The sequence below is a fragment of the Seriola aureovittata genome, chromosome 1, assembly GCF_021018895.1.
Source record: "Seriola aureovittata isolate HTS-2021-v1 ecotype China chromosome 1, ASM2101889v1, whole genome shotgun sequence".
NCBI classification, from domain to species: Eukaryota; Metazoa; Chordata; class Actinopteri; order Carangiformes; family Carangidae; genus Seriola; species Seriola aureovittata.
In genome coordinates, this window is record NC_079364.1 from 14,907,247 (window position 1) to 14,933,816 (window position 26,570).

General features: G+C 38.0%; 3 protein-coding genes across 5 annotated transcripts in view; all 3 read right to left on the minus strand.

Moving 5' to 3' along the window:
• Window positions 1-835: 835 nt before the first annotated feature.
• stk33 (serine/threonine kinase 33) lies at window positions 836-16,123 on the minus strand. Its single transcript, XM_056391136.1, has 14 exons — window positions 15,860-16,123; window positions 10,874-10,990; window positions 10,213-10,326; window positions 9,963-10,067; window positions 9,643-9,781; window positions 7,415-7,500; window positions 6,668-6,752; window positions 5,748-5,823; window positions 5,522-5,634; window positions 5,324-5,409; window positions 5,165-5,237; window positions 4,406-4,575; window positions 3,602-3,688; window positions 836-3,246 (listed from the first exon to the last, which is right to left on the minus strand). Exons 2-14 carry the CDS (start codon window positions 10,988-10,990, stop codon window positions 3,064-3,066), a joined length of 1,434 nt encoding a protein of 477 aa, XP_056247111.1. The 5' UTR covers window positions 15,860-16,123; the 3' UTR covers window positions 836-3,063.
• Window positions 16,124-17,912: 1,789 nt separating this feature from the next.
• On the minus strand, window positions 17,913-21,140 carry rerglb (RERG/RAS-like b). Its single transcript, XM_056376716.1, has 5 exons — window positions 21,089-21,140; window positions 20,557-20,613; window positions 19,963-20,036; window positions 19,333-19,481; window positions 17,913-18,275 (listed from the first exon to the last, which is right to left on the minus strand). The coding sequence occupies exons 1-5, from the start codon at window positions 21,138-21,140 to the stop codon at window positions 17,990-17,992; spliced, it is 618 nt and encodes a 205-aa protein (XP_056232691.1). The 3' UTR covers window positions 17,913-17,989.
• A 2,841-nt stretch (window positions 21,141-23,981) lies between these two features.
• Window positions 23,982-26,570, minus strand: part of trim66 (tripartite motif containing 66) — a 42,947-nt gene continuing 40,358 nt past the window's right edge. For all 3 annotated transcript variants that reach the window (XM_056372380.1, XM_056372363.1, XM_056372373.1), the window contains 2 exons: window positions 25,763-25,915; window positions 23,982-25,624 (listed from right to left, as the gene is read on the minus strand). In XM_056372380.1, coding sequence (XP_056228355.1) covers window positions 25,388-25,624; window positions 25,763-25,915 — 390 coding nt within the window. In that variant the 3' untranslated portion in view covers window positions 23,982-25,387. The remainder of the gene's footprint in view (window positions 25,625-25,762; window positions 25,916-26,570) is intronic.

The following is a 26,570-nucleotide window of genomic DNA, read 5'->3' on the forward strand; positions in this document are numbered from 1 at the left end:
GTGGGGGGGGGGGTTCAGCTGCAGGTATTGGGCCTCTGCAGATGAGCTGATTAATTAAAGGGAGCTCTATTAAGGTTATTGAGAGGGACCCCCCCCCCCCCCCCCCCTTAGCAGCCCCCTCCACGCTCCTCAGTGGATAAAGGTGGATAGAGCAGAGGGGGGCCGAGGGACGGGAAGCATCCTTGCCTCTTTTGACATTAGCCCGCGTGCACCCTCTTCACACGCCCCGTGACTCTCGCCACAAGTGCCTCTCTGCACCCCACCTTTGCAGGAGTGACACTCTCTTCAGGCTCCAAAATGGGACTGCAGAGTTTTAATCCCTCCAGCCCGTCAACCCACCCACCCTTACTTCCATCTGTCAGGAGAACTGCTGGAGGAAAAGGGGGGATGGTTTTGGGGGGTGCAGGGGGCGCATCGCTTGTTCCATCCCGGCGAATTTTCTAATTTCCTTTGCCTCCATGCTTTGTCCCAAATTCACGCCCCTAACCTATCCACCAGCCTCTTTCGTTCTGTCCCCCTCCCCTCCCACCTCTTTTCTCTGTTGTTTTGGCCAAAGGAGTAAAAGTAAAACTGGAAGCTCCCATTTTCTTCCAGCAATAGGAACTGACAGTATTTTAACAGCATCTGAGCCCACTGTCATCATATATGAAGAAACCGATTCTTCCATATTTTCTTGATGTGTTTCACTCTCTTTGAATTTGTTCTACCCTGAGGCATGTACAAGCACTCCTATAATTTGCTGTAGGTCATATTCTGCTTGCACAAATCAATTTGGATATTTTTTTTTTGTTTCCCCATAATTAATTAAAAGTGTAGCGCAAGACAATGAGGACCATATGCTGAAATCCCATCTCTTCTTCTGACAAAAATTAGCCATACATAAGGTTATCTGAACAGACTTTATGCAAATCAAGTGAGGTAATCTAAAGGGAAAAGAGGTTTAACTACATAGATGATGATTGTTGTGAAAATTTTGTGTCTCAAATTAACTACCAACAAAATCGCATTTTGTGAATAAGACAGACCCCCAAAATGAAGCATGTCTTCACCATTTATTTTGTTTGAGTTGACCATCAAGGCATAACCATTCAACATATTAATTAGTGACACATTACATGGACATTGCAGTTTTAATGGGCAGTGACTCAAGCAATCAATTCTAATTACACATCTTCATGCACAAAAACTAGGTAGGAAGCTTTAAGGATAGCACTCTCCTGTCAGATTAACTGCAGGAAATGAATTCAGCGACTTACTACAGCTCCATCTGCTGTTTATACCAGTCTGAATAAACTGAAGGCATACAGTAAGTCAATAATGTTGCAGTAATGTTGCAGTCTTTTTGGCAAGCAGCTTGAATCAAAGATAATTCACATGTCATTTGTCCATTCTCACCAAACTGTCTGTGTTTAAAATCAAATCTAATAAAGGACAATGAAACTGTTTTGCATCTCTATTCATGATGTTAAGAAACATCTCCTAAGACCAGTATATTTACCTGGACAGAATGTAATAAATACTGTGTCCACACTTTTAAGACTCTTCTTTGAAATGCAGAAATACCTTTTGAAAACAGCTCCAATAAACGCACCCTACATTTACACATACGCACTAAAACACAGAGCCTGTGTATGAACACAGGGCCCCATTGTTGGCACTCATTCACTTCAAGATGCAAATGGGTGAATTTGAAATTCAGCCTCTGTGTGTTATGCTTGGCTACTTTAATGTTGTATCTATGCTGGGGATTATTCTCTCTACAGCGGAAAAAACCTGTGTTTGAATGGCAGTGCCCTCAAAGTAGCTCCTACTGCTTTCAATGGCCTCCAAATGAGATTAGACCCGTGGCTGCCCTCAGTCCCAATCCTCTGCATTCAGATGGAGCGTAACCAGCCTGTGTGACAGTTTTTCTGTTTTGACACTGAGTGGGTGCAGTCACTGCATATAGGGCATTTTTGGAATTGAGAGGTCAGACCAGAAAAAAGAAAATCCCTATTGCTCACTTTGGTGTTGTGAAACGATAAGCAGTACAATGTCCTGTACTCTTCATGAGTATTCTCTGTAATTTAGCATGTAATTATAAAACAATAACAAAATATTTTGTCATTTTATTGAATATGAATATGCAAACAGTTCTGTGTTTTACGATATTTGGCACGTCTTACAAAAAAATGACTGATTTAAAAGCAGCTTCAAGTTGTGATCACACATTTCTAACAAATGCTCATTTTAAGGGAATTCATTTGTACATTTGTTGAAGAAAATATACTGACCATATTAATACATCTCTGACCCCAAGCTAATGATTATTTTCCCCCAGTGTAATAAATTAACATTCACTTCTTTACAGATTTAATCATTTTCAAGTGACTATTACTTCCTATATGGAAAAGGCATACATTCACTGAGTATTCAAATAAAGAGATAACATTAATAATGAGAAGATATGCGGCTAGCTGTAAGTAAATGACTAAATAATAGTTTTATTAAGGAATGAGCTGTGCTGTTCTCAAATCTCCTGGGTGGCTCTTTTTATTCGACTTACTGCTTTATAATAAAAACCTTCCATCAGATGCCACCAGTAATATCTGACAAACTCATTCAATCTCTGTGTGTACTGGCCACTATAAAAAGTGTGAGTCTGTATTTGGCTCAAACGGTTGGCTGTGTAACAATAAGCATTTGTTGCCCCGTCCAGGAGAACACCTCAGACCAGAAGCCTTTCCTTTGGCACAAGACCCTGCTGAGGCTGGACACTCAGCTGCTTGGACTTCTTGTACTATTTTCACACCTGCATATGAGGCCCTTTTATTTAACACTGCTATCACTGCTTCGTTTTGGTCACCACCATAAAGGTTGCACCATTCACAGTAGTTACATTCACATTTTGTTGCTAAATCACAGAATTACATAAAATAACCAGAATTACACTAAGCATAGTGTATATCAAATGAAGTCCACCTCTAGTGTAGTATTTCTTCTTTGTATGCTCACTCTCTTTTGCCCACTCACTTGTATTCTCTCTCACTCCTAATCTTGTGATGTGGCTCAATTCTTTTAGTTTTATTCTGAATGGTTATTAGTCTTAGAGCCAGCTGGTGGTTTGCGGGGCCCAGTCCTTACTCTCTGGTTGTCTGCCTTACTAAGGTCAGGGACTGGTTTCTGTCCAGTACTGAGGTCCTTCTTCTCCTGAGGCCTGTGCTGCTTTGCACTCAGCTGTGTGGTGGCTTTCACACCGGCATGAGACTGCAGGAATAAGGTTCATATTCAACTTACATGACAGAATTAACTAGCACATTCAAGTAAAAAAAAACAGCTGCATGGCTACACCTTTATTACCATCCTCTTTAATAGGTAAATCTGGCACCATCTAGTGGTGGTTGAATTTAAAAAGCAGTATGCATGGCAATGTGAAAGCACAACGGCTGTTTTGTAAGAAAGTTTGTGTTTAAAATGCAGCTGTAGATATTTGTATAATTAGCAGATAAATTAAAAAATTCAGGGTTGGTCAAGTGCTACTGCAAAAATAACAAAAACCTATAAATTAAAGAATAAACTGAAATTGAACTAAATGGGACAAGTTGGAGAAGGTTAAACAAACCTGTATGGTGGTAGGTTGAGGTGGTCCTGAGGTTTCAGTGCCATTTCTGCGCTTGTCATGCTGGAGGCTGCCCCCACTGTTTTTAATCTTTATTCCAAGATACAAGAGGAACCCAAAGGGAAACATGAGCGATCTGTACCTGGATTCCATGACCATACATAATAGATAAGGTCTGACCTATAGGGTGGTACTTTACTTTTTTGTTCAGATCCACAATCATAATTACCACATGGATATTGACATGAATGATATTTACAAATCAGATAAATACGGTAACATTCAAGAACGCAGCATGAGCACACCCAAAATATTTGTTAGAACTGCCATTAATTGCAATGTAAAACCATGTGCAGGTTTGTGAGTCTAACCATAAAGTGCCCTAGCAAAATCTAATAGATAGTCGGGTAATAACCTTAACATTCTCCTATGATATGATTATAATATTATGGTTTAGTCACAACCACTCATGTTGCTTGCCCATGTGAACTCAATAAGTAGGTGACTAAAACATTATTAATAATGGCCAGAAACTTCAACAACTTTGTAAAAATAGTTTTGCTACAAGTGTCAAGTTATCTACTTAATTGGAAAGTCCTAGTTAAAAACAAGATAACTACAACATGAAGTAAGTGACGTGTGAACAGATGTAATGGACAGAACATTAACTACATACAGTACTTATATAAATAAGTAGAGACTTTACATCTTTTCAATATTTTGGGAGCCATATAAATTTGGAGCCCTACGTAAGAAGGCAGTTGAGGTCAAAATGTTGTAGAGCTGTGCTAAACAGAGATACAGTACCGGCTTGGTGGATGTGGAGGGTCTGCAGAAGCTGCTGTCTTTTTCAGGGCTGAGTTTAACAGGGTTCCTGCAGTTACCGTCTATTTCTGGTAAAGCTGCCCCAGGGACCAGGGATAGGTTCAGGGTGTCCTTAGAGAAGGCGAGGGACAGGTCCTCCAGAGTGTTTGTTCCTATTGCGGACAATTTTAAATAACATCAACATCAAATAACCTCATGTGGCTTTGGTTTACCACTCTCTCCTTCCATCCCTCCTCTGCTCCACTGTATGATAATCAAATGCCATATATTTACATGTAACAACCAGTTTCTGTGCAGGTTTTTACTAATATGACCTTATTTGGTAACACTGGCATATTCAATAGTACTGTGCACTTTGTGAAAGAAAATGTTTCTGACTGGCTGGTTGCTATCTGTTGAAATTATACATCAGGACACCTCAATTATAGTATTTTAGCAGTTGAGCAGTTAAGAAGTAATCTAATAATAATAATAATAATAATAATATAAAACTGCAGGCAATCATAGCAACAATACTAACACTTCATGCTACATTTCCAGTTAACTTGCAGTGCTGAAACCAACTATAAGTTCAACAGACTACAAACTTAAAAAAAAAAACTTCTTTTAAACAGAAAATGTTTTTGCCTCCAGTTCATCCATTATTTTCATATATCAGAACACCTTGTCATACAGTATATTATCAAATCGTGATCTGGATTAAGTTATTTGATGTAAGATAAATCTCCATCATTGTCTTACTCTCCTTCTCTTCCCGTTGGTTGCGCATCAGATCCAGCGCATTGGACTGTATAACAGGCACATTAGTGTCACCCTGTTGAACAAAGCACCCCATAAGAGTTCCTCATGTGACTCATTTGGTAAAGTTTATGAATGCAGTGGGGAGAATCAGTGCCTTACCGTAATCCATGGGTTCTCTAGTAGCTGATTAGCGGACATGCGGTAGGCTGGGTCCGTCTTCAGGAGGCAAGTCAATATGTTTTTTGCTGTTGAGACAGACTCAAATCAATGAGTGAGTTTGTTAGTAACAATCTGAACAGTAAAACTGCATGTATGCATTACATTTATTTAAGAATGAGAATGGAGACTAGGTGTCACCTGCATCACTGACTGTGTCCCAGATGGGTTGAATAAATGTGACTTCTTTTTTCATAATCTCATCAAGTAGGTTTGCCTTTTTTCTCGACACAAACGGAGGCTCCCCACACAGCCTACAGGGACACACAGCTCAGACACATGTACTCACAGTATGTATGTATATGTATATATACATATATATATATCTATATATATATATATATATATGATGTGTGTGTCTACTTACAACATATACATAACGACTCCTATGCTCCACACATCACACCACAGGCTGTAACCACGGCCGCTCATCATTTCAGGTGCTGAAATTCACATGCATATACAAAACATGAGGCTTTCTTTATCTGACATATGGAAATGTCGAGGCTTAAAACTACTAGTTAAAACTGTTTTTTGACCACAACTGGGGATGCTGATCAGTGTTTCAGTAAGTATATCCCATTTTGTTTGTGTCGTGTTTTATTAGCACATTCACAAGGATGCACACACACACAAGCACAGGAGCTATGTGATAAACAGGGTGGTAATGCATGTCCACAGTTGGTGGCAGAAATGAGCCATAACAGATAACAATGCGCAAATAAAAGTGGAGGAGGAGAAGATGAAGACTGCAAGCTAGAACAATGCAGTTTTAAAAAAATTTGAAGGATGTTTTGCAGGTCGCATACTGTGTGATAGAGGTAATGCATCAACTTTTCAGCATTAAATTCCCAAAGTAAAAAATTTAAGATTCAGTGTTTCTCAACAAAACCCATTGTATGAATCTTTCTCGCAAATGTGTTGAATGCATCAAATATTCATTTTCTACATCCATGTTAACACCAGCTAGCAGTATTTGTTTTCCCCGCCTTTCCCTGCACATTGCTACTTTTTTTTTGAGAGAGAGAGAGATACACACACAGTACATCTAAATATATAATAATAAGTACAGATATAAAATATACCTGGTACATTACTCATAAAAAAAAAAAAAAAAAATTACACTCACTGTGTATGAACTTAAAACCACTATGTGTAGGAGTTTTAATGTCTCACTATAGCAACCCCCCATGGTAGAATCAAACAGATACTGTGGCAGTTAGAGCTCTATCCCTGTGGTCATCTGTTAGGCCTTCTAGCATGCAGTAGGAAATACAGGTGTCATACCCATATAGCCAAGAGTCCCGCAGGCCTCCTTCATTATGTTCTCAATCCCTACACCTGTCTTCGCCGATAATCCAAAGTCCGTCACCTAGGCAGAGAATAGCACTTAAGAAAAAGGTGATACAAATAAACATGATTTCGCTGTGCCCACAGAACCTGTACTAAATTCTTTTTGTCAGGAAAACACTGCTTGAGAACAAACAATGACCCTTGACTTTTAATGTGAATAGCTATATAGGTGTTAAAGCTGTGCCATTGAACGTATTTGCAAAGGGGTATCACATCATTGCAAAAGCAAGAACATCCAGAAGAGAGGACTAACTACTGTGATAGAGTAATTTATGCTGTGCCATGGCAACACTTTTTTACAAAATGACCAGTATGTGAGTGTTTGTGCATGTGTGTGAGACAAAGAGAAAAATAGAAAGAGACAGGGATGTTTATACTGTGGCCTAGTCTTGTCTTAGCTCACACACCAGGTATCTGCTTTGGCTGGCTTGTTGTCAATGCACAAAACATGCTGTGCTCAGCTGGTAATTTGTTTTAAGATACAGTAGAGTCTTTCTTTGTAAAGGTATAATACAAAGGAAGACCAGAGGGAGTCTGTCATAATGAGGTAGTATTTAAAGCCTTTACTAAATATAGAGGAGATACAAGGAAAAAGTGTCCATCAGAGTCTTGTGCTCTGTCTAAAAGAGAATGGATAAGACACACTGATGGAAAGTTTCACTGTGTGAGACACGATCTTACCTTGATATTAATCCTGTCATTATCATCAACATCTGGAGATTTTTTCACAAGAATGTTCTCAAGTTTCAAGTCCCGGTGCATTATGTCTGTCAGATGTGATGAGAAAGACTTTTACAGATATATCTTGGGTTTGAATACAGTTTTACAGGGGTGTAAGTGACAATTAAATTTACTCAATTAGCTGTTGTAATGACTATTTATATCAATATTTTATAACAAAATGTATCAAAGTGGTGAAAATGGGGTTTCTCATAGTAATAAGTAATAAAAATGATCACAAACATAAATTATCACTTGGTTGGACTCCCAAAGAAAAGCTAAAGTTTTTTTTTTTTAACTGTCTTGCTTTCTGGCATCACATGATTCAAAGTTGTTTCTACCCCAATCCCCCCAAATAGTTGTCACTTTTGCTGTGTTGCTAATTTTATCAATTAAATACCAAAGTGATTCATAGGTAAATCATCAATCACGACCATGACAAAAAACGGGTAGTTCTGCTAGTTCTCCTCATGTTAGCTCAGCTTGTTTCCCACCCCAATGTGCCAATCCATTGCCCTTGACTAAAGCACCGGCCTCATAACAAGAGTGGGTTTTCAGGCGCCGCACTGTGGCTACCCTTTGCACCTAAATAGTTCTGATTGGTAAAGGACCAGTGCCCCCATGAGTAACTGATGAAGACTGACTTAACAAAGCAGCTTCATGGACTTGGCCAGTGGAACATGCCCATCTTCTGAAAAGTCACATGACACAAAACATGGCATCCTAAATCTTCTGAAAATAAAATTTAAAAAAAAATAAATTTTTGTCAGTCGCCAGAATAAACTATGTTTTACACACACTAACACAGTGATCTGTTTATCTTGCTTGCAGTAGGCCCGGGATGAAGGGCATTGTTAACAAAACTTGGTGGAGTGAGAGAAGGCAATAGGAAAAATACAATTTGCCCTGGGCAGTCCTTTTCACTGCACTGGTTGAAGCAACCAATTATATAACACAACAGGGTTGATGGTGTGTGAAAGGTAAGTGAGACCAACTGTTGTGCATAAAACAAGCACCTGAAAATTTTTCATTCAATGGTACAGCTGAACTCTCAATTTCATATTCATCAAGGTTATTTGATAATTATACATACTAAATAACAACTGCCCATTTTAAAATACATGAGTTTTGCATTTCTTTAATGAAATAAAGATGAGAGGAAAACACATCATAGTTACCAAATATTACCTAATTTTTGGTGCATTATGTTTCAGTAATCCTCCCTCTGGTAGCTTACTGAGAAATCTTGCTTCTTATTTAATAAAACACTTGGATCTGCAGTGTTAATAGTTACACGAACTGGCTAAATTTTCCATGTTGTTACCAGCATGTGTTAAAGCTCAAAACACAGCTGAGTACACACAAAGTACAGCTAAGTACAGCTAGGACTAACAATTGAATGTGAAAAATTTGATAGAAAATCCAAACAAATATAAGCTAAGGGACTTTCATGATCGCCCATTTGACAAAAACAGTTCTGGCTATCCAATGAAAAGCCAGTGCTTTCTCATTAGTATCATTTCTCTGTATCAAGGTGAGGAAAACTAACACAGGGGACTTTCCATGTGAGAACACACCTATTAATCAGTATTGCTCCCTACTTTGTTGTAAATTAGTCATTAGTCACATGTAATGATGCTTTATTGCCAGACAGTGTCCTAAATTACCTCTAACCACAGATTTCACCATTAGAAGGAGAAAAGGCATTTCCAAATGAAACACATAGATTTAATTAAAATGTTTATTATGTTGTTTCCTGGCACTTGTTTATTATTTCTCTTTTATCAAACTGAGCCATGCTTCTATAATGACTGAAAGCTATAATGGCAAGGAGTCTCATGTCAATGAGGGCAACACAGTTGTGTAATACTGGCACTGTGGCCCTATAATAATCTAAGTGAAGGACAGTTTTTCAAATTCCACCGGTGTATTTAATTTAACAATCTAAAATACCCCAGACTAAAACATAACCCAATACTACTTGTTCCACACTCAAGTGTAATTAGGGTTAGAATATGAAGCATGTGAAGTAACTTAACAATAAGGTCAATAGCATTATTTAACACCATTATGTCACACCTGTAAACACCCACTACATCACAGCAGCAACAAAACTAGATTTTAGGCTAGTGTGATTTTCTAGATTATTATTAATACTATCAAAATGTCAACCTGTAGAATAACTTTACTTCTTTTGTGAAGGTAGGCGACGGCGTCAGCTAAGCTACAGATGATATGCCTTGTCTCGTCCTCTGTAAAGAACCTTTTCCGCTGCAACAGATGCCTCAGTTCACCTCCATCGCACAGCTCAGTAACCAAATACATCATCTAGAAACAAGCAAACAAAATGCATCTCACCATACAGTCAATGTGTGTGTGCTTAACAGAAATATTTTATACAGAGGACATATGGTAATAGGAGATTCTATGTCACATGCATCACTCTCAACTGACTCTCTTAACTATACTTACTTTGAATTTGTGACTTAAAGGACACAGCAATGCTCACCCTGGGCGTCTCGTAGACTTCCTTTAGATGTATTATGTTATCATGATTCACTTGTTTGAGAATGTCTATTTCATGCTCCAGCATCTCGACTTTCGAACTTCCTGCCTGAAGTGACAGAAGGTCAGCTGATGGAGGTTCAGCATGGTTATGGCCATTTGTTTGTCTCCACACGATAAACTATCTCTTATTAGTTAAACTTTTTTATCACATTGAAAAACAGACTGGCCACAGGTATGCCAAATGTACTCACCGCTGGTCTGCACACCTCCTTTATAGCCCACTTTGTCTGTGTCCCAATGTGGGTGGCTTCATAAACAACTCCAAAGCTACCTTGACCCAATTTTCTTCCAAATGTATAAATTTCCTATGGGGGATAGGAAAGGAAGAAAACATTACTAGATCTGTAATCTACACCTGCTCCTGTCAGTCAGAGACAGCAGAGGATTTCCCTTGAGCTTGTGTTTAGGATTTTAGGATCATTTCACTGTTTTGGATTACAAAAACATTATGTCTTAGCTCAAGACCTGAAATCTGAAGTACATCCTAATTTCAAGCTCTCTGAAAAAAAACTGAAAGCTTTCTGGTCCCTGGAGTTGCAGAATATAGTATTTCTAATCAAGTTACAAATGATTAAGTTGCTGCTGCAGTTCCTTCAATCTCAGGTCTAATTAACTTGATCATTATCTGTGTGCATGCAAGGCTGAGCACTGGCTGTTTCGAATTTGGCAAAGGGAGCAGTCAAATTCCCCAGTGAAGGGGGGCTATACAGCAGCGAAGTGAAGTTTGATCCCCTTCTGGTGCAGATAGAGTGTACTATAGATGTCACCAGTGACTATGTGTGACTTCTTCACTGGTGGTCCCATAGCACAACACAGGACTGTAGTGGAATCATGTATAGAAGCTTTCCATACCCTGAGTTTAGCATCATTCTCAAGGCGTTTTGCAGGCACATCCCTCTCCAATGTGTCCCTGTTGGTCCGTGGGGACACCATGTCCATGTCTAATCCACTAACATCTGCTTCTGTCATCTAGAGATGGAAGGAGAGGGCAATCATTATCACCCTGAAATTCCTCATCAAGCCATGAGATAATATGGCTGTCCATGACATGTTTTTAATGAAGTCATGGAGAGGGATTTCTTAAAATATAGTGTTTATCAAAGACCAACTTGTGTTTGTGAATATTGTTGTGGTGCCATAGATGTGACCATCACTTTACATTCCTAACTGATTGCTAAAAGCCCGTTCCCAACCTTAAAAAAGAGCAATCAACCAAGCATTTCCTAGTCAACCAAGACAAAATGCAGTCCTACTGTAAGTTCTCTCATTCTTTCATGACCCAGTTTACCATCCTGCCTAATAAAGAGCCCGACCGATAGTAGATTTTCTAGTAACTCAGTAGGCAATTATACCATCACCTCTGTAAGTCTTTGCTGACTAAGAGTCCAAAACCCAAAGGCATTACATTTTCAATGAAGCAATGTAAACAGAACAAAAAGCAGCCAATTCTGACATTTGATATATTTGACATTAAAACGACTTACATGAGTACTATTATCTATTGCCTATTATAATTCGAATGATACATTTTCGGTCATTTGACTAATTGCTTCAGTACTGAGAGGCTAACATTTGTCCAGTATATGAAATGAACAGCATTGTTTCCAGTTTTTCAATATCTCAAAATATAATGTTATTGAACACAAAAATATTCTCAAATACAAACACCACTGCTAGTTTCGAAAAAGCATGAAGTAATTAACAAAATTCTTTAAGTTGAGGGTTATTTTACCAGTATTGAAGATATTATTTTTAAGTTAGCTGGTTGAATAAAAAACGTCTACACTTTAAGAAGTAGTGTATACTGAATCTTTACTACTTTACTAATTCTAACTTGTCACTTTTTTTTTTATCAGAGGTTTATGACCAAACCGCTGTCTCTGTCTGAGCCCATATTAACTTTAAGCACAATTTACCCAGCTTGAAAAACAGTCTCTAAAGCCAAATTAAATGTAAAGCAATTATCAAGTGATGACTGGGAGCGATGAAGTGGATCCACCACACGCACAGCAATTAATTATTAACAAGGAAACGGTGTCTTTAACCTCTTCACTCTGATGCATTATTTTAGCCCTGACAGGGCTCTCATAACAGGCCTGTCTCTCCCATTATCTCCTGTCTATTTTCCAATCAAAACGATTGTGACAGCGTCTGGAAATTCCAATCACCTCAATCACAGCTCATTTGTGGAAGACAGAGGCATGTGATGAGTGTATCACTGGGGACTGTAACTGGAAGAGGAGGGTCCTGTGAACCTCATGTGTTTCCAAGACAGAGGTGTCTGGTCCTTAGCCCCAAATCCCTGATTCAAAGGAAATGGGATATCAGGGTCAGGTCAGGGCGAGAAGCCTGGCCTTAAAAAGGGTCACCTAGACACGGGTCTTCAATTGCTTCAAGCCTGGGGTTGTCTGTCTGCAATCTCTAGATGTGTTTCTGTTACAGGTCAAATTACAGGTCAAAACACATAATAAATTACTTACTTGTTTTTCTGTTTTGTTTTGTTTCTTTTTTTAACTTAATAACTTAAAACTTTTACACTTCACCTGACCACAATCCCAAACTGAGGACTGGAGGGGCTGGAGGTGGGATATTAGAGATAGATTCGGGCCCAGATGCACCCAATAATTACTGTATTTGAACCTTGATCAATATATATATACATAGCACCTCTACTGCCAAGTTCATAAAATGAAATGCCAGTTACAAAAGCAACCAATTCTTTTAATCCACCAGTAACAAACTGCAACAGGCAGGATGTTCCTGCTCTTTCTTACAAATCCCACCACTCTTTGGTGGAGTTGCCCCAAACAACACTCTAGAGTCACTGATGCAGTGACAAGGACATGATGTTTTCATAGCTCGCAACTTGAAAACGTGGCCAACTGTGTTTGTTGCATGACCAAATTGCTGAAAATACAATCAGGATTGAAACCTCTCAGTAGTGGTAGGTAAGAGTTGTGCCCCTGTGCCACCAGTGCGACTAAAATGGCCTCCATTAAGGCTAAATTATCTGTCATATACCTGTACATCATGTGAAATGTGAAAATCTCACTGAAAGACCAAGTCTTGATTAAGACTTGATTAAGTCAGTGTTACAGTATTACCAAATTCTGAGTGGATCTCTTTTTTTTCACCTCTACATTGATGGAGGACTGGTAAAAGAATTACTAACTAGGTCAAATAATGACTAAATTGTAGTTGACGGTACAAATGACCAATGTCAAAACATAATGGTCTTTGTTCACATACCGACATGCTGAAAGATGAGCAAACATCAGTACACACACCAACTCCAAGGAGACAGGCTGAGGTCCACCTCTTACATTGAATTTGCCTCATCTCCAGTTTCAGCAGGAAGTAATTAGAGCTGACGATTCATCACAAGTCAAGCCCATACTTGCCTCATTTCTCCATCATTCTGTCGGACAGCAATTTCTGTTTCTTTACTCTACTGAGTGAATAAATATACGTAGTACCTAATGACTGGGAGTGTGGGGGATACTGTCAGAGAACTAAGCACACAAAATCAATGTCACTTTGGTACAAACAAAGCATGGACATACAAAGGATGACTCTGATCCTGTGTAACTTTTCTTCCCTTAAACCTGCTTGTCTTTCATTAACTTGAGGTAATGTATATTTATTCTTTCTCCCACCGTTCTAGCCCCTAGAGGCTGCAATGTTCTTTAAATTCAGTGATATAAAACTGTTGAACAAGACAAACACAGTTCTGACAATTTTGCATAAATGTTTTTTGTTTGTTTTTTTACTGGCAGATGCTGCTGTTTTGAAAAACACCTGCAAGTAGGAAGTGGTGAACACAAGTGATATGCCATTTAATAAATTCATTGTAAAAATAATTGACAGATTAATCAATGATGGACATAATACTTATTTGCACCCCTAAAGCTAGGGGAGAACAACTGCAGCATACCAAAAGTCAGCAGTTGTTTACCCTAGACAGAAATGGCATATACTGCTGAAACCACAGTGTCAAAACAGTTATTACTTTTCACTTTCAACCAAAGCATCAAGATATTACACATTTACTTTAGAAGTTTGATTTCTTTAATGGCATAAATAGTAGAATAAATTAGGCTTAAGCTGCTCTCTAATGACAGTGCTTCAAGCTGTAACAAGTACCCAGTAAAATATAGCCTGAAAATCAAACAAAAGCAAAATCTTACAAACTGCAATTAAAATATACACTGCTATCCGTTTTGCTTGAGCCCAAATATTACATTTTCCTTATGTGAAACTTAATCATTTATTGACAGCTTGGCTTTGATGACAAATGATAAACTTCACAGTCCTAATGAAGCGTGGAATTACATTACCTGATGAGGCAAGAAATTGCATGTTTAGAATGCAAATATAGAGCCCATCTACTTCGCTAAGTTATGGGGTGAACCCTGATTTTATGCAGAGAGATTATCAAAGCTCGTGGTCCAAATGTAATTAAGTCATTAAAGCATACAACACACTTACTGCACAGCTGTGAAAAACACCTGACAATTAATGGTCTGCAGGACTAACAAAATTCCTACACTCAGCAAACAAGTAATACATGTAGTGTCCCTACAATTGCAAATTGCAAAATGATTTATTTGTGAGAATCTTTCTGATACAATTTTAAATATGTAAAATGTTGTTTGCTGTCTGGCCAAAATTACATAGAAAGACAGAGTGATAGATTCAGTGAGTTTATTTTATACCCTTTTTTTTTATAACACCACACAGAACCAGCTGTAATACAAGATGTATTGTAAAATCATAATTTAAGCTCAAATAATGACTTTTGAGAGACTCAGAAAACGACAGTTAGAACAGAGAAATATCTCATGCAGTTTGTATTACAATGATACAGAAACACACCTGACAGTTGATGGTATTCAGGACAGGCAAAAAGGAGGTGCTTTAAGTTCCTATTTCTACATCCAGAAAACAAGTAATGCATGTTGTCCCTATAAACAAATAATTTAAAGGCCCCTCCAAGAATTCCTCCTGTCTTCAGTGGTCATGTTTGATAAGTGTCTATTGGCAAGAAAACATGCTTTGCCAAAAGGAAGCAAAAGATCAAATTCTGCTATTTGCTCAGAGCACTCCACATGTAGCTAGGAGATAAGGGCCAACAAATTCAAATTTTCTCATTGGTTTAATCCTGGTTAAAGCTAATCTCTGCCCTTGCTGGGCTCAGCTTTGCGAAGCTAGGAGGGCAAACATCTATAAAAATGTAGGCCATAGCAGAAACAAGAACAAATCGAATTCATTTCGATGACAAGAGAAGTCAGCACATTCATATCAGAATACACAGATGTCTACACCTTCAGTTATAAATCATTCATTGTCCACCTGCCAAGCTGATTTTGTACTTTTTCAATCAGCTGGCGAATTTATTCACACATAGACTGCTCCAGCTAACGCTTGCAGTATCTCAAACTAATTAGGCTTGCATGTTATATTGATCTGTAAAGGTATTTTCCTGGTCTGTAATGTTCCTGATATTTTTGCAGCTAAATGTCTTATGGTTAATATGAAATCCTTCATTTTTTTCATGTGACTTAACTGGTGAACTGTTACTCTGTCAACGGCCATCTTGTAACGTTAAAAAACGCATTAATCTGCTCTTATTATAACATCAAATAGCACAGAAAGCCTGAAGACCGACATTAATTTAAGGTAGCATTCACCCTGGCACGCGTTGTCATAGCAACGAAACATAAAGTTGCACAAACGTTTGCTCTAGCGGGTAAAAACGTATGAAACGACACACGTATGAATGTACCTCGGGCAGAACGAGGCAGCTGCTGTTAGAGAAGTTCAAGAAAAGTTACTCACCTTTTAGAACAGAGCATTTTCATTCGGCAGGTTGTTTCCTCACGCAAAAACTTTTTCGGCGAGTGAGTAGGGAAAGCGAAGAGGGACAAAACTTCAATGAATGGACGGGGCTTCTCCTCGATTCGAGGGATTGCAGCGTCGCTGTTGGCTGGTGTGTGTCGACCTGATGTGAAGTAGACCTTTCTTTAGGATAAACCTGATCACTACAGGACTTCCACTGAATTTTCAACTTACATAATAACCCTGAACTCTCCTTTGTATGTATATAAGCTACAGGGGGAACCAGTTGTTACCCAGTGGCAACCTGTATTTTACTCGGTCCTTTGTCTCCATCTAGTGGACGAAGTTGTTACTGGAGATGTTGATTCATCCCTTACTTAAATTAAAATCTACAGAAAAAGGGATTTTTAAATAATTATGTAGAAAGCTAAATTACATTTAAAACTGAAGGTAAGTAGTGCCTCCAAAGCGCTTATTATTATTATATGATTAAAGCAGCTATGAGAACATACTCAGTGGTGGAGGAAGTACACAGTAAAAGTACTAATACCACACTAAAAAATAACAAAATTACAAGTAAAAGTCCTGCTATGAAAATATTACTTAAGTATGTAAGTATAAAAAGAAAACTGTACGTAGTTTAAAGGTAAAGGTAGGCCTACTCATTGTGAGGAAATGGACCCTGCCACTGTACTATGATAAATTATATCATTAGATTGTTATTATTTATGCAATAATGCAGCATTTTATACAATTACCAAGAGCCCAGTGTGGTACCTTCACAATACTTGTTTTGTCAAAGCAATGTACAAAAGGAAAAGCAACAAATCTTCACATTATAATGCTGGAACCATGAAATGTTTGGCATTTTTGCATGAAAATGACTTATTTATGATTTTCTGTAACTTGACAAATCAATTAATTGACAAATTGTTACAGCTTTACTTGTAGGCTATATATTGTTGGGTGGTGTGATTTATAGCAAAGGATCATATTTGATATGATCTTCAAAGATATTATTTTTCAAAGTAACTAGCAAAGCTCTCAGAAAAAAGTAGAAACATAATGTGGCATGAAAGGAAAATACTCAGGTACTACTATCTGGCATTTTTGCTTATCTACAGTGAATCAACTGAGTTACATCTTACTTCTGAAATATTTTACCAAGCCATGCTATTAACTCATCCATACATAAGCATTTCTTGGCACATAAAAAATTCTACACTGCTTATTTATTTAAAGTTTTAAACATTACTACTTCAGACAGAAAAGCAGCCACATTTATTTATTCATTTGTTGGTGCTTTCATGTTCTTTGTTTTAATTTTACACATTTTTTATTCTTACTCTCCATTTTTTCCATTATTAAGCTGCTCCTTGTCCTAACAGTGTGGGACAACAACAAACTTACTGAAAGACAGCTTTAACTGAGTTAGCCTGCAACTCTATTTCAGTTAAAATGGTGCTGTTGCATGCGGTTTTTAATCAGTGGCAGGGGTCATCTGTAAATCTTTAACCTTAATTGTTATTTGGGCAGCCTGAACTTCAGTCTGGGCCATTTAACTGCAAACTAGCAAACCATATTTTAAGAATAACACCTGCTTTTCAGTAGATCTACTGGATGCAGTGTTCCCATTTTCTCTACATTAAGAAATAGCTACTAACTGCAAATTGCAAAATGGTTTATCTGTTAGAAAGTTTCTGAGACAACTTTATCAGAAAGCTGTGAGATATACAAAAAACTTTAAATTTAATGGATTTATTTAAATTAACATACCACGTATCATTAGGCAAAGTTAAATGTATAATTTTGCTTTTTTGCTCTGATTTGAGAGAGCTTCAGAACAACACAGTCAGGTGTGAAATCACCAACATTTAATCCCACTTAGATTGCCTGTTGTTTTCAGTAAGAATGAAATGAAACATTTAGTCAAGATAGATCCAAATACTGGATTTATTTCCTTAGGAAAAACAGTAAAATTTCAATTTCAGTAAAAAAACAGATATTTTGAAATGCTCCATAGAATATATCCGCATATTTGTTGACCAACACAAAATGCTTGGAGTATCCAGACAAAGAGTGCATATAGTTACATATATTCAGTCAATCAGTAACCACTGATTTCCTCCATCAGACAGACTTCCGCCTTTTACCAAAGACATTATTGATGAGTTTTGCCATGGTCTTGGAGCCACTGTAACGTCTGCGGTCTGCACGGTGCTTAAGGTTCTCCATTACACGACGAATGAGCTTAGTGAAGAGGTTGGATATCTCTAAGTAGTCCTCCGCTGCAGACACCTCCTGGAAGTGGCAGGCATGCTCCTGAGCCAAGGATCGGCCCTCCTCCCCATGTACCTGCCGAGCGTTGCACAGGTCCTGCTTGTTGCCCACCAAGAAGACTGGAACATCCACCAGTCTGCCATAGAGACAGCTCAGAAGCGTTATACAACCACCAGTGAACCAGGTGGTGATGGTGCCGACGGCAATGCAGATTGACCAAACAACAACATCATCAGGTAAGATTAAAAATACTTGGTTCTTTCTAAAGCATCTTCAGAACATCCCAACATTATCAATGTAGGAAGCTGCTGTGTTAACATTAATGTTTTTGCATTTTATTGCTTATCATGCAATGTAGCATTATAATGTTCCATATAAAATCTTTACAAACATTTATATTCTCTTTTGTCCCCATTTAATAAACCAAATGAATGAATAAACATGTAAATGCAAAATAAATTTAACTAAATTTTATATCAGTGCGTCAGTATAATTAATGTAATCAAATTGGGTAGGCTGGTGGAAGATGTAAGCTATATTGTAAGTATTGATGGTTAGTACTTATTGTTGGTCTCCACTTGATATCAAAGGGGGGAACAATTCAAGTCATGGAAATCAGGCTCTGGTTTCAGTGAAACACAGAAAAGGCAGTGCCCTCCACAGTGGTCTCCTTAACTGTTTTTAATCCTCCTCTCATAATATTTTAGGAAAAGAATCTCAAGGAAGTTGGTCCTCAAGGAGAGTGATGGTGCTTTTATCTTCTCCAGCTGTTGCTGTCTTTCAAGAAATTCCGTACGTATATTTTTATTCTATTTAAATTAACATGAACAAGAAAAGTTTATATTAAGTATTCAAAGATTATTTGACTGATTTACCCAGTTAATTAACTTGGAGGAGCTGTGAGGTTTCGCTCGTAGAATATTCAGTATGAGTCCATAATCAAAATGTCTTCAACTCTGTGTGCTCATATTTGGCTCTGTTTGACTACAAAGTGAAACTGTACTCCATACTGGGATACTTGTGCTCATCTCAGTCAGTACAGCGTGTTGGAATGTAGTCCTGAACTCGCAGCATACCACATTGATCCTCACCCTGATAGGCCTACACACATTCATCTCAGGAATGGTACTCATTAATTCATCAAAGCAAATCCCTCAGCTCAGCTTCATTCCCAGCAGACTACGGTCACTCACCCCTTACGGCTCTGCTCTCGGGCCTCTCTGATCTGCCGCAGGATGCTTTTGGCGTGGAGGAAGGACATTCGGTCACTGATGTCGTACACAACCACAAATCCATCTGCCCAGCTCGCAGACTCCACCAGGATGCATCTGCTGCTTCCACTCTGACACAGCAAAGGTGGATGCGGACATCAGACACACAGCACATTGTTTATCAACTGATCTGACTACAGAAACAGAACAAAAAAAGTTTGAAACAAAGGATTCTTCATCCACAAATTAATGCAGAAAACTGTGAATAGTGATGAGAAACATGAATATTTGCCAAAATAGACAAGAAGGGTGCTAAATGAGATGGTAAATTAGCTGCAGCACAATATAGTATGCAGCAGGGTCACAGAGATTCATGTTATGTGAGACTCTGGAGCTTTGCAGCCAACAAGAGTAAAAACTTTGGTGGTAAAGAAAACCACTTGTGCTCACTGTAAACATATTCTGCTGTCGTAATAGTTACAGCACAAACCTGTAAAGGCTGAGAGAATATTAGAAATAGCCTCAAACCAACACATAAACTGATGACATTACTCTGTGTGGTACAGAGGAAAATTATTCATCACCCAGAAAGATGTAATATATTATTACGACCTGTGAACATGGATCAAATATTTCCAAGTTTAACTGTCTCCCGTCGATGGACATCCTTTTATTGTAGAAGGAATCTGCATAGAAACAAGTAAAATGTGTTTTTTTATAAGAAGTAACATATGAAATAAATGTGAACTGCTGCACAAGTGAAGAGTTAAACACAGCAAATGAAAATGCACAAAGCTTTCTCACAGAGAGGCAGTGATCACAGCATGGTGCCAGTTTAGTCAAACCATGGAACAAAGATTAGTATAATTACTGTGGTGCATGATTGCTCAGAGGGGGCAAACAAGCTAATTGATTTAGGCCAGAAGTGAAAAGGTTTGAAATGTTATACCCCTCTGCAAACTGTAATTCTATTACAGATACCCAGCCTGTAAGATAAACACTAAGTGGTGGTAAAATGTGCACGTCATTGATTTCAAACCCTTATGAAACAGACTGCAAAGGAGGTTTTGTTGAGTCACCTCAAATTGACATAATGTAATTAGTTTGAGGCCAACAGAAACAATGTGGAAAGCCCATGAGAGCCATATATGACATATCTCTCTATGATATAACAGAATTGCTGGTTTATTGAGTATATTTACGTACTGGCACTGGAGGCATATTCTCCGATAAAACGTTTTGTCAGGAATCTCACCAGGAGAGCTGGAATATGAATATGCGAGTAAGAAAAAGGGAGTCAGTATTGGAGGAACATGCACGTTACTAACATAACAACACACACACACAACATCATTGTATTGTATGAAATCTCTACATTTCAAATTGGACATTGTCACAGAGACTTCATCAGAGGTGTGTGTCCTTTTGCTGCAAGGAAAGATTATCTTTTGCATGTGTGTGTAATTTATTGACATACTTTTAATATGAGTATGTTTGTCAGGAAGTCTTACATAAAAGAAAGGACTTGAACATCCACAGACAAACAAAATATGTGGATATTGGATGGTTATTTATCCTATAATGGGCAGTATATCAGCTATATTAGATAAACAGACAAACAACGATGTCACACTGTCACATAGTCCACAATGTACTCTGTACCATGCAAAGTTTACAGACCAAAAAGAAACATCAGCAAAACAGCACAGTACATCAGGTCAGTGTCTATTGTGCTCACCTGTTTTACCAGCACCCTCGCTCCCTAGCAGAGCCAACTTGATGTCATTCATGTTGGTATGGGCTGTGAAAACTCTCCTTCCTCTCCTCTGTCTTCTGTACACGACGTACCACTCTACAGACTGAGCGCTTCACCACTAAACGTCTCCCCCTGTGAGAACTGAAAACATGCACGGTCTCTGCCCCTTCTCAGTTTTCCAAGCAGGGTGGTAAAAACACAATACAGACAGGTTTTTAGACAGAGGTATCGAGAGCAACAAGCAACATTTTTGAGAAACTGAGGACTTTTTTTTTCCTCATAGTGCTGTTATGTTAGGATCCCTTTAAGCCAGTGAATCCACAGACATGTTATAGTTACAGAATCTAAGCTACAGACTATAAAAATACCAGCACATGTTAAAAATGTAACATGACGGCTGACCTCAGTGAGGCTCAAAATTCAGCAACTTTGATTTCACAGACTGCTTCACTGGTCAGCTCTCATTTTTCTCTCAGTACTATCAGAACCTCCCTGTCTGCCCTTTTTCATTGTTCACCAAAGGTCACAGAAGTGTCTCATTATTATCCTGTAATGTTTTACTCCAAGTCTGCCGACTGAAAGGTCACACACCTTATTCAGGAATAAAACATAGCAAGATGCCCCCTGACCAAAACAGTGTACATATTAACACCTGTGCCTTTTTGCTGTATGTGATCCTTTTTTAAAAAAAAAAAGAAAAAAAAAAAGCAGTGTAATGTTAGTAAAGATAGCGTTTTATTGTTGCTCCTACATAAACATGATTTTTACAGTGCATTACAACATTGAGCTGATGTTGAACTCCAACTTGGACAGCATCTGTACTGAGGGGGTCCTGTTATTTCAGTTTAACAACAATAACATTTTAAAACACCATCGGGGACTTGTCTTTAAAATCTCTCCTTTCTCCAGAAATCAGTTTCCCTATTAAGAAACATTCCTCCTTCTATTGTATGACTAAATCTGAAACAGATATCCAGATATACAAAATCCAGGGTAAATTCCAGAAAGTGCTTTTGCGAACACTCCCGTACTGTTCCCCTTGAGTTTAAGACACAATCACAATGTTGTTTTACATGCAATTACACATTTTATACTAATTTTCAAAACCTTTTCTCTGCAATTTCTAGTGTGACGTGCAGCAAGAGCCAGCAGTGTCTCCTGGGTAAAAAGCCAGAACACAGTTCAGCAAGCTACATCTCTCTTTCTTTCATGCTTTCCAAATAATCTGATGTGAAGTGGCAGTGAAGAAGCTCTTTGAGAGCATTTTTCTTCTTTAACTTGCTGCTTGGCTGAAACTACAGTGGTGCCAAACAGCTAAAACATTTGTGTTTGGAGTTGTAAGCAGAGGATTTCAAGGTCAGGAAATTCAGAGCAGACAAAATCAAACACAGGGAATTGTCATAAGATTAATTAAAGATTAAAGAGGACATGGAGCAATTGAGCTGCCGCTGTTGACTTTTTACACTTGCCAAAAACCATATCAAATTTTATTGTTTGCCTTGAATTAAGTCTTCCAGGAGGTGCTGGCTGATTGCTCTCAGATGAAACCTCTGGCAATCACGATAGTTTGGTAGATGGTTAAGGTTTGGGTTACAATTGTGGTTATAGTCTGATGAGAGCCTCCTACCTTAAAGACCAAACTCTGGGTAAAAATAAGTCCCCCAATCTCTTCCTCTCCCTTCCAGCTCCTTCAGCTCTCTTACTGCAATGACATCAGGCTGTAAAGAAAGTACATCAAAACATCAACAGGAGGTGTTATACATGAAAACATGGAGCTGCGTGTGAGTCCTCATTTTTAGTTCAGTGTCTGTCAGTGGTATTTTCAACTATATGTACTCATAATAATAATTTTAAAAAAGTGGTTTAAGGGTTTTTGGGGAAGGACTAACTTTAATTCCTCAGTTGTGTATGACAGTCACAGTAGCTTTAAAAGTCATACTAAAACCTTTTTATGTTACAGCCATTTGAGAGAAAATTCAACTCAGTTTGTTCAGGCTGAATTTAACTTGCTGTCAGCAATACCTCTGTCATCTCCTCTCAAAGAAATGATCTTACTTTTATCAGGAATGCTGCAGGGATATTGATTCGTTAACTGTGTTATTTACTCTATTTTTGTTTATTTTCCAGTGTCCAAAAAGCATGTTACTTGTACCCTGTGTTGGACTTTTTGCTGTGAAATCTGCACAAACCCTCTGCAGATCCACACAATAACATCTCACCACTCAGAGATACAAACTGTGCTATATCGTCCAACACAAACACACTGGATTTATTATCACTCTACCTCAGAGAGGGATTTTGGCAAGGGATATTTCAATCCTCATCATCATCACCATCATTATCATCATCATCATCACTGAGTTTAATCAGAGACACAGTGACATTAAAGGAGATATTTCACAGGGAGCCAAAAATCATGTTTTATTCATGGTCCCCCAAACCTGCAAGATGCAAATCAAAAGATCTTACATCTACAACTAATTAATTTTGAAGAATTGATAGACAATAAAATGTCATATTTCATCATATTTGAACTTCTGGAAATGTACCACCTCCCAGAGTAAATAAAGATGAAATCTAATGTTAAGGAATGTATATGTTGTATATGCTACTGTAGCATTTAGGAGAGATGCTGAAAAGAGTTCAATTATGGTCCAACTATAAATGGCTGCAGTACATACACTCAGTATGTACATACACTCAGTATGTACTGCAGCCATTTATAGTTGGTGGTTTCATACAGTAGATACTGTATGATTTACTGTACAGTAAATACTTACAGTAAACCGTAAATGAGACTGTTTTCCATTTGTTCCTCTCCTGTAAGCTATAATGATTAATAATGGCTGATGAAAAATACATTTTAAAAAAAACATTTTCTTGAATGCATTTTATTGATATTAATATATGTGCATTTACTGTTACAGTAAAAAAAAAATGAAAAAAAGAACAGAGACAGTAACTATAGTTTAGCAGTCTTCCCTCAGACAATAGGAAATATTATTACATCTATTGATTTAAAAAGAAGTAACATAACATACAGGTTTACTGTATATTCACTAGTCTTGGGAATGATCAAGATACAGACAATAATTTGTGCATTAATTACTGTAAAAGTCTATCTTAAGCAGCAGGAAGCAAGTAAAGTATATTTAAAAACAGGAAATGCGCTACAACAGTGCGTATTATAAAATGACATATTTCCTCTCAACAGTGTGGCTCTACAAAGCAAGGACATTTTTTAAATAATCAATTGTGAATGAAATCAATACCTTACACTCTTATTCAGCCTGAGATATTTAGATAATGGAGTAGTACAACATTTATGGTTAAATGCAAAATTTATGGTTTAATCTAGATATTAAATCCTCTAACAAACATGAAAATACATATGCCCTGTTAAGCTCCAACACTGGTTACAGTTCCCTCAATCACTCACATTCTGTATCACTCTGCTCAAAAAGACAAAGTCAACAGGATTCACTGATGCTTTTCAAAAAAAGCTACTGAGACACATAATTATATCAATAATCAAACCTATCATAATTGCCTGCAATCATTTAGTAATTAAAATGACAAATATAGTAAAATAAAGTTCTGTACAGTTACACATGTATAAATATGTTGAACATTTACGAATATGGTAAAATACAGAATTTACTAATATCAAAGTTTCAAAGTGCTGTGTATAATGAGGGATATGTTCACCTAAAAAAAGGGCCAGTTAATAAAGATGCAAAGTGAGATTAATGAACATCCAATTACAGCATCCTCTTTATACAATATACATGGCATATAATGTAAGGTATGTGATTTTAGGAGGTCTAATTGTAAACACAGTTAGTCATTTCCAGTGCATAAGGGGCAAATCGTGTCCAAAATATGATATGATACAGAAACAATGACAGCATCACCTCACTACTATAACTTGTTTGAAGCAGAAGCAGCTCAACATACTCTTTGATTTTCTCCAAAGAGATACGGTTCCAAATGTGTAGCATATAATATGTAACCTAAACTTTTTCTGATATTTTTTACAGTCTCTGCTCCTCTGATCATTTGACGTCTGCAGGGATAATAATTGCTCAATTATTGTTTCAATATGTTCAGCTGCCATCAGATGGCAGCACTATGATATTACCGCAAACCCCAAAGAGGGCTAACTTTCACATTACAGAATGGAAAGACTGTGACAGCCGCACATGCTACTCAACAAAAACAGTATGATTAAACACAAATGCAGCAGATTTGTGTCCATGGCTGCACCCGGTTCACCTCCGGTTAGAAGTGATGTCGCCTCGACTTGAGAGAGTGTCTCCTCTTCCTCTTCCTGTGGCACTGCTCCCTCCTCTCTGGCCAGGGGAAACCACTCTCAGCGGTCCTGTAGGCCTCATCGTACTCGTCGCTGTCAGAGTCTGCCTCGGCCGCAGGGAACACTCTGTCTGGGAAAACTTCTTTCAGCTTAGAAGTGAAGAATGCCTCAAGGCTGCGGCCTGCTTGGGCCACCTCAGAGTCAGGCTATGGTCAGAGAGAAAGAGCAGTTACCAGTGAAGCACTGACTGATGATGATTATATTTATCGTTGAGATTATGACAATAATTATGAAACAAGCTGTACATTGAATACACACATACAAGATATCACTTTTGAACTTACATAATTGAACTTTGCACAGTTGCGGAACATGAGACAGACATCAGCAACAAACTGATCTGGTGAGTTATAATGTCGAGTGTTCCTCTTATTGAGTTTGGCTCTGATTACAGACAGGTCCATCGGTCTCTTGATGATCTGGTAGTAATGGCGAGCCTGCATGAAAAAGCCACTTTAGTTCTCTTGTTGAACTGAGTCCAATTTAATTACCTCAAAGCCCTTTCCCCTTCAAAATAGTAGTAAATGTTCCATAGATTGTATTATGAGATTTATCACTATGACAAATGTGCCTCCACCTACAGACATGGTGCTTGTTTGGAACAGAATCTAAGTCTTAATCTATATCAGGCAATCCTAGTTCTTTCCTATGATAACATGTGCTCAAATAATGATGGGTTTCAGTGTTAAGTGTAACCTGTGGAGGTGTTGAGCAGAGTTATCAAGCAATGTTTTTATGTGTGGTCTCCATTTGTCATATGTCTTCCAAATGCACAAGAACCATGTGGCAAAACACACATTTAATTTCAGCTGATTGACTGCTGATTGACAGAAGAAATGCTGAGAAGCACCAGCAAAGGCAGAGAATAAGAAGTCTGTTAGTTGATGTACACAGGGATGTAATGCATGCCTCAATTTATTCTAAAATTCAGCTTTTTAAATGTCTAATGAGGAAGGAAATGCATTCAACACATTTGTCAGGCCTTGAGGATATTGTGTTTTCGTGAGAGAATTGTTGTACCCACAGGGTACATTTAAGCCCCCTGAGCCACACGAATATAACAGCAGTCAAAGTCTGTGTTTTTATGTATGG

What these genes read in the sequence shown, in the direction of transcription:
- rerglb (XM_056376716.1), bottom strand. Translation starts at nt 21,140, where the DNA reads ATGAATGACATCAAGTTGGCTCTGCTAGGGAGCGAGGGTGCTGGTAAA. An exon ending in CGAGGGTGCTGGTAAAACAG is followed by an intron (nt 20,614 to 21,088) that starts GTGAGCACAATA and finishes TTCATATTCCAG; the next exon opens with CTCTCCTGGTGAGATTCCTG. An exon ending in CGAGAGCAGAGCCGTAAGGG is followed by an intron (nt 18,276 to 19,332) that starts GTGAGTGACCGT and finishes TCTCTATGGCAG; the next exon opens with ACTGGTGGATGTTCCAGTCT.
- stk33 (XM_056391136.1), bottom strand. Translation starts at nt 10,990, where the DNA reads ATGACAGAAGCAGATGTTAGTGGATTAGACATGGACATGGTGTCCCCA. An exon ending in AGGAGGTGTGCAGACCAGCG is followed by an intron (nt 10,068 to 10,212) that starts GTGAGTACATTT and finishes CTGTCACTTCAG; the next exon opens with GCAGGAAGTTCGAAAGTCGA. An exon ending in ATGACAGGATTAATATCAAG is followed by an intron (nt 6,753 to 7,414) that starts GTAAGATCGTGT and finishes TTCTCTGCCTAG; the next exon opens with GTGACGGACTTTGGATTATC.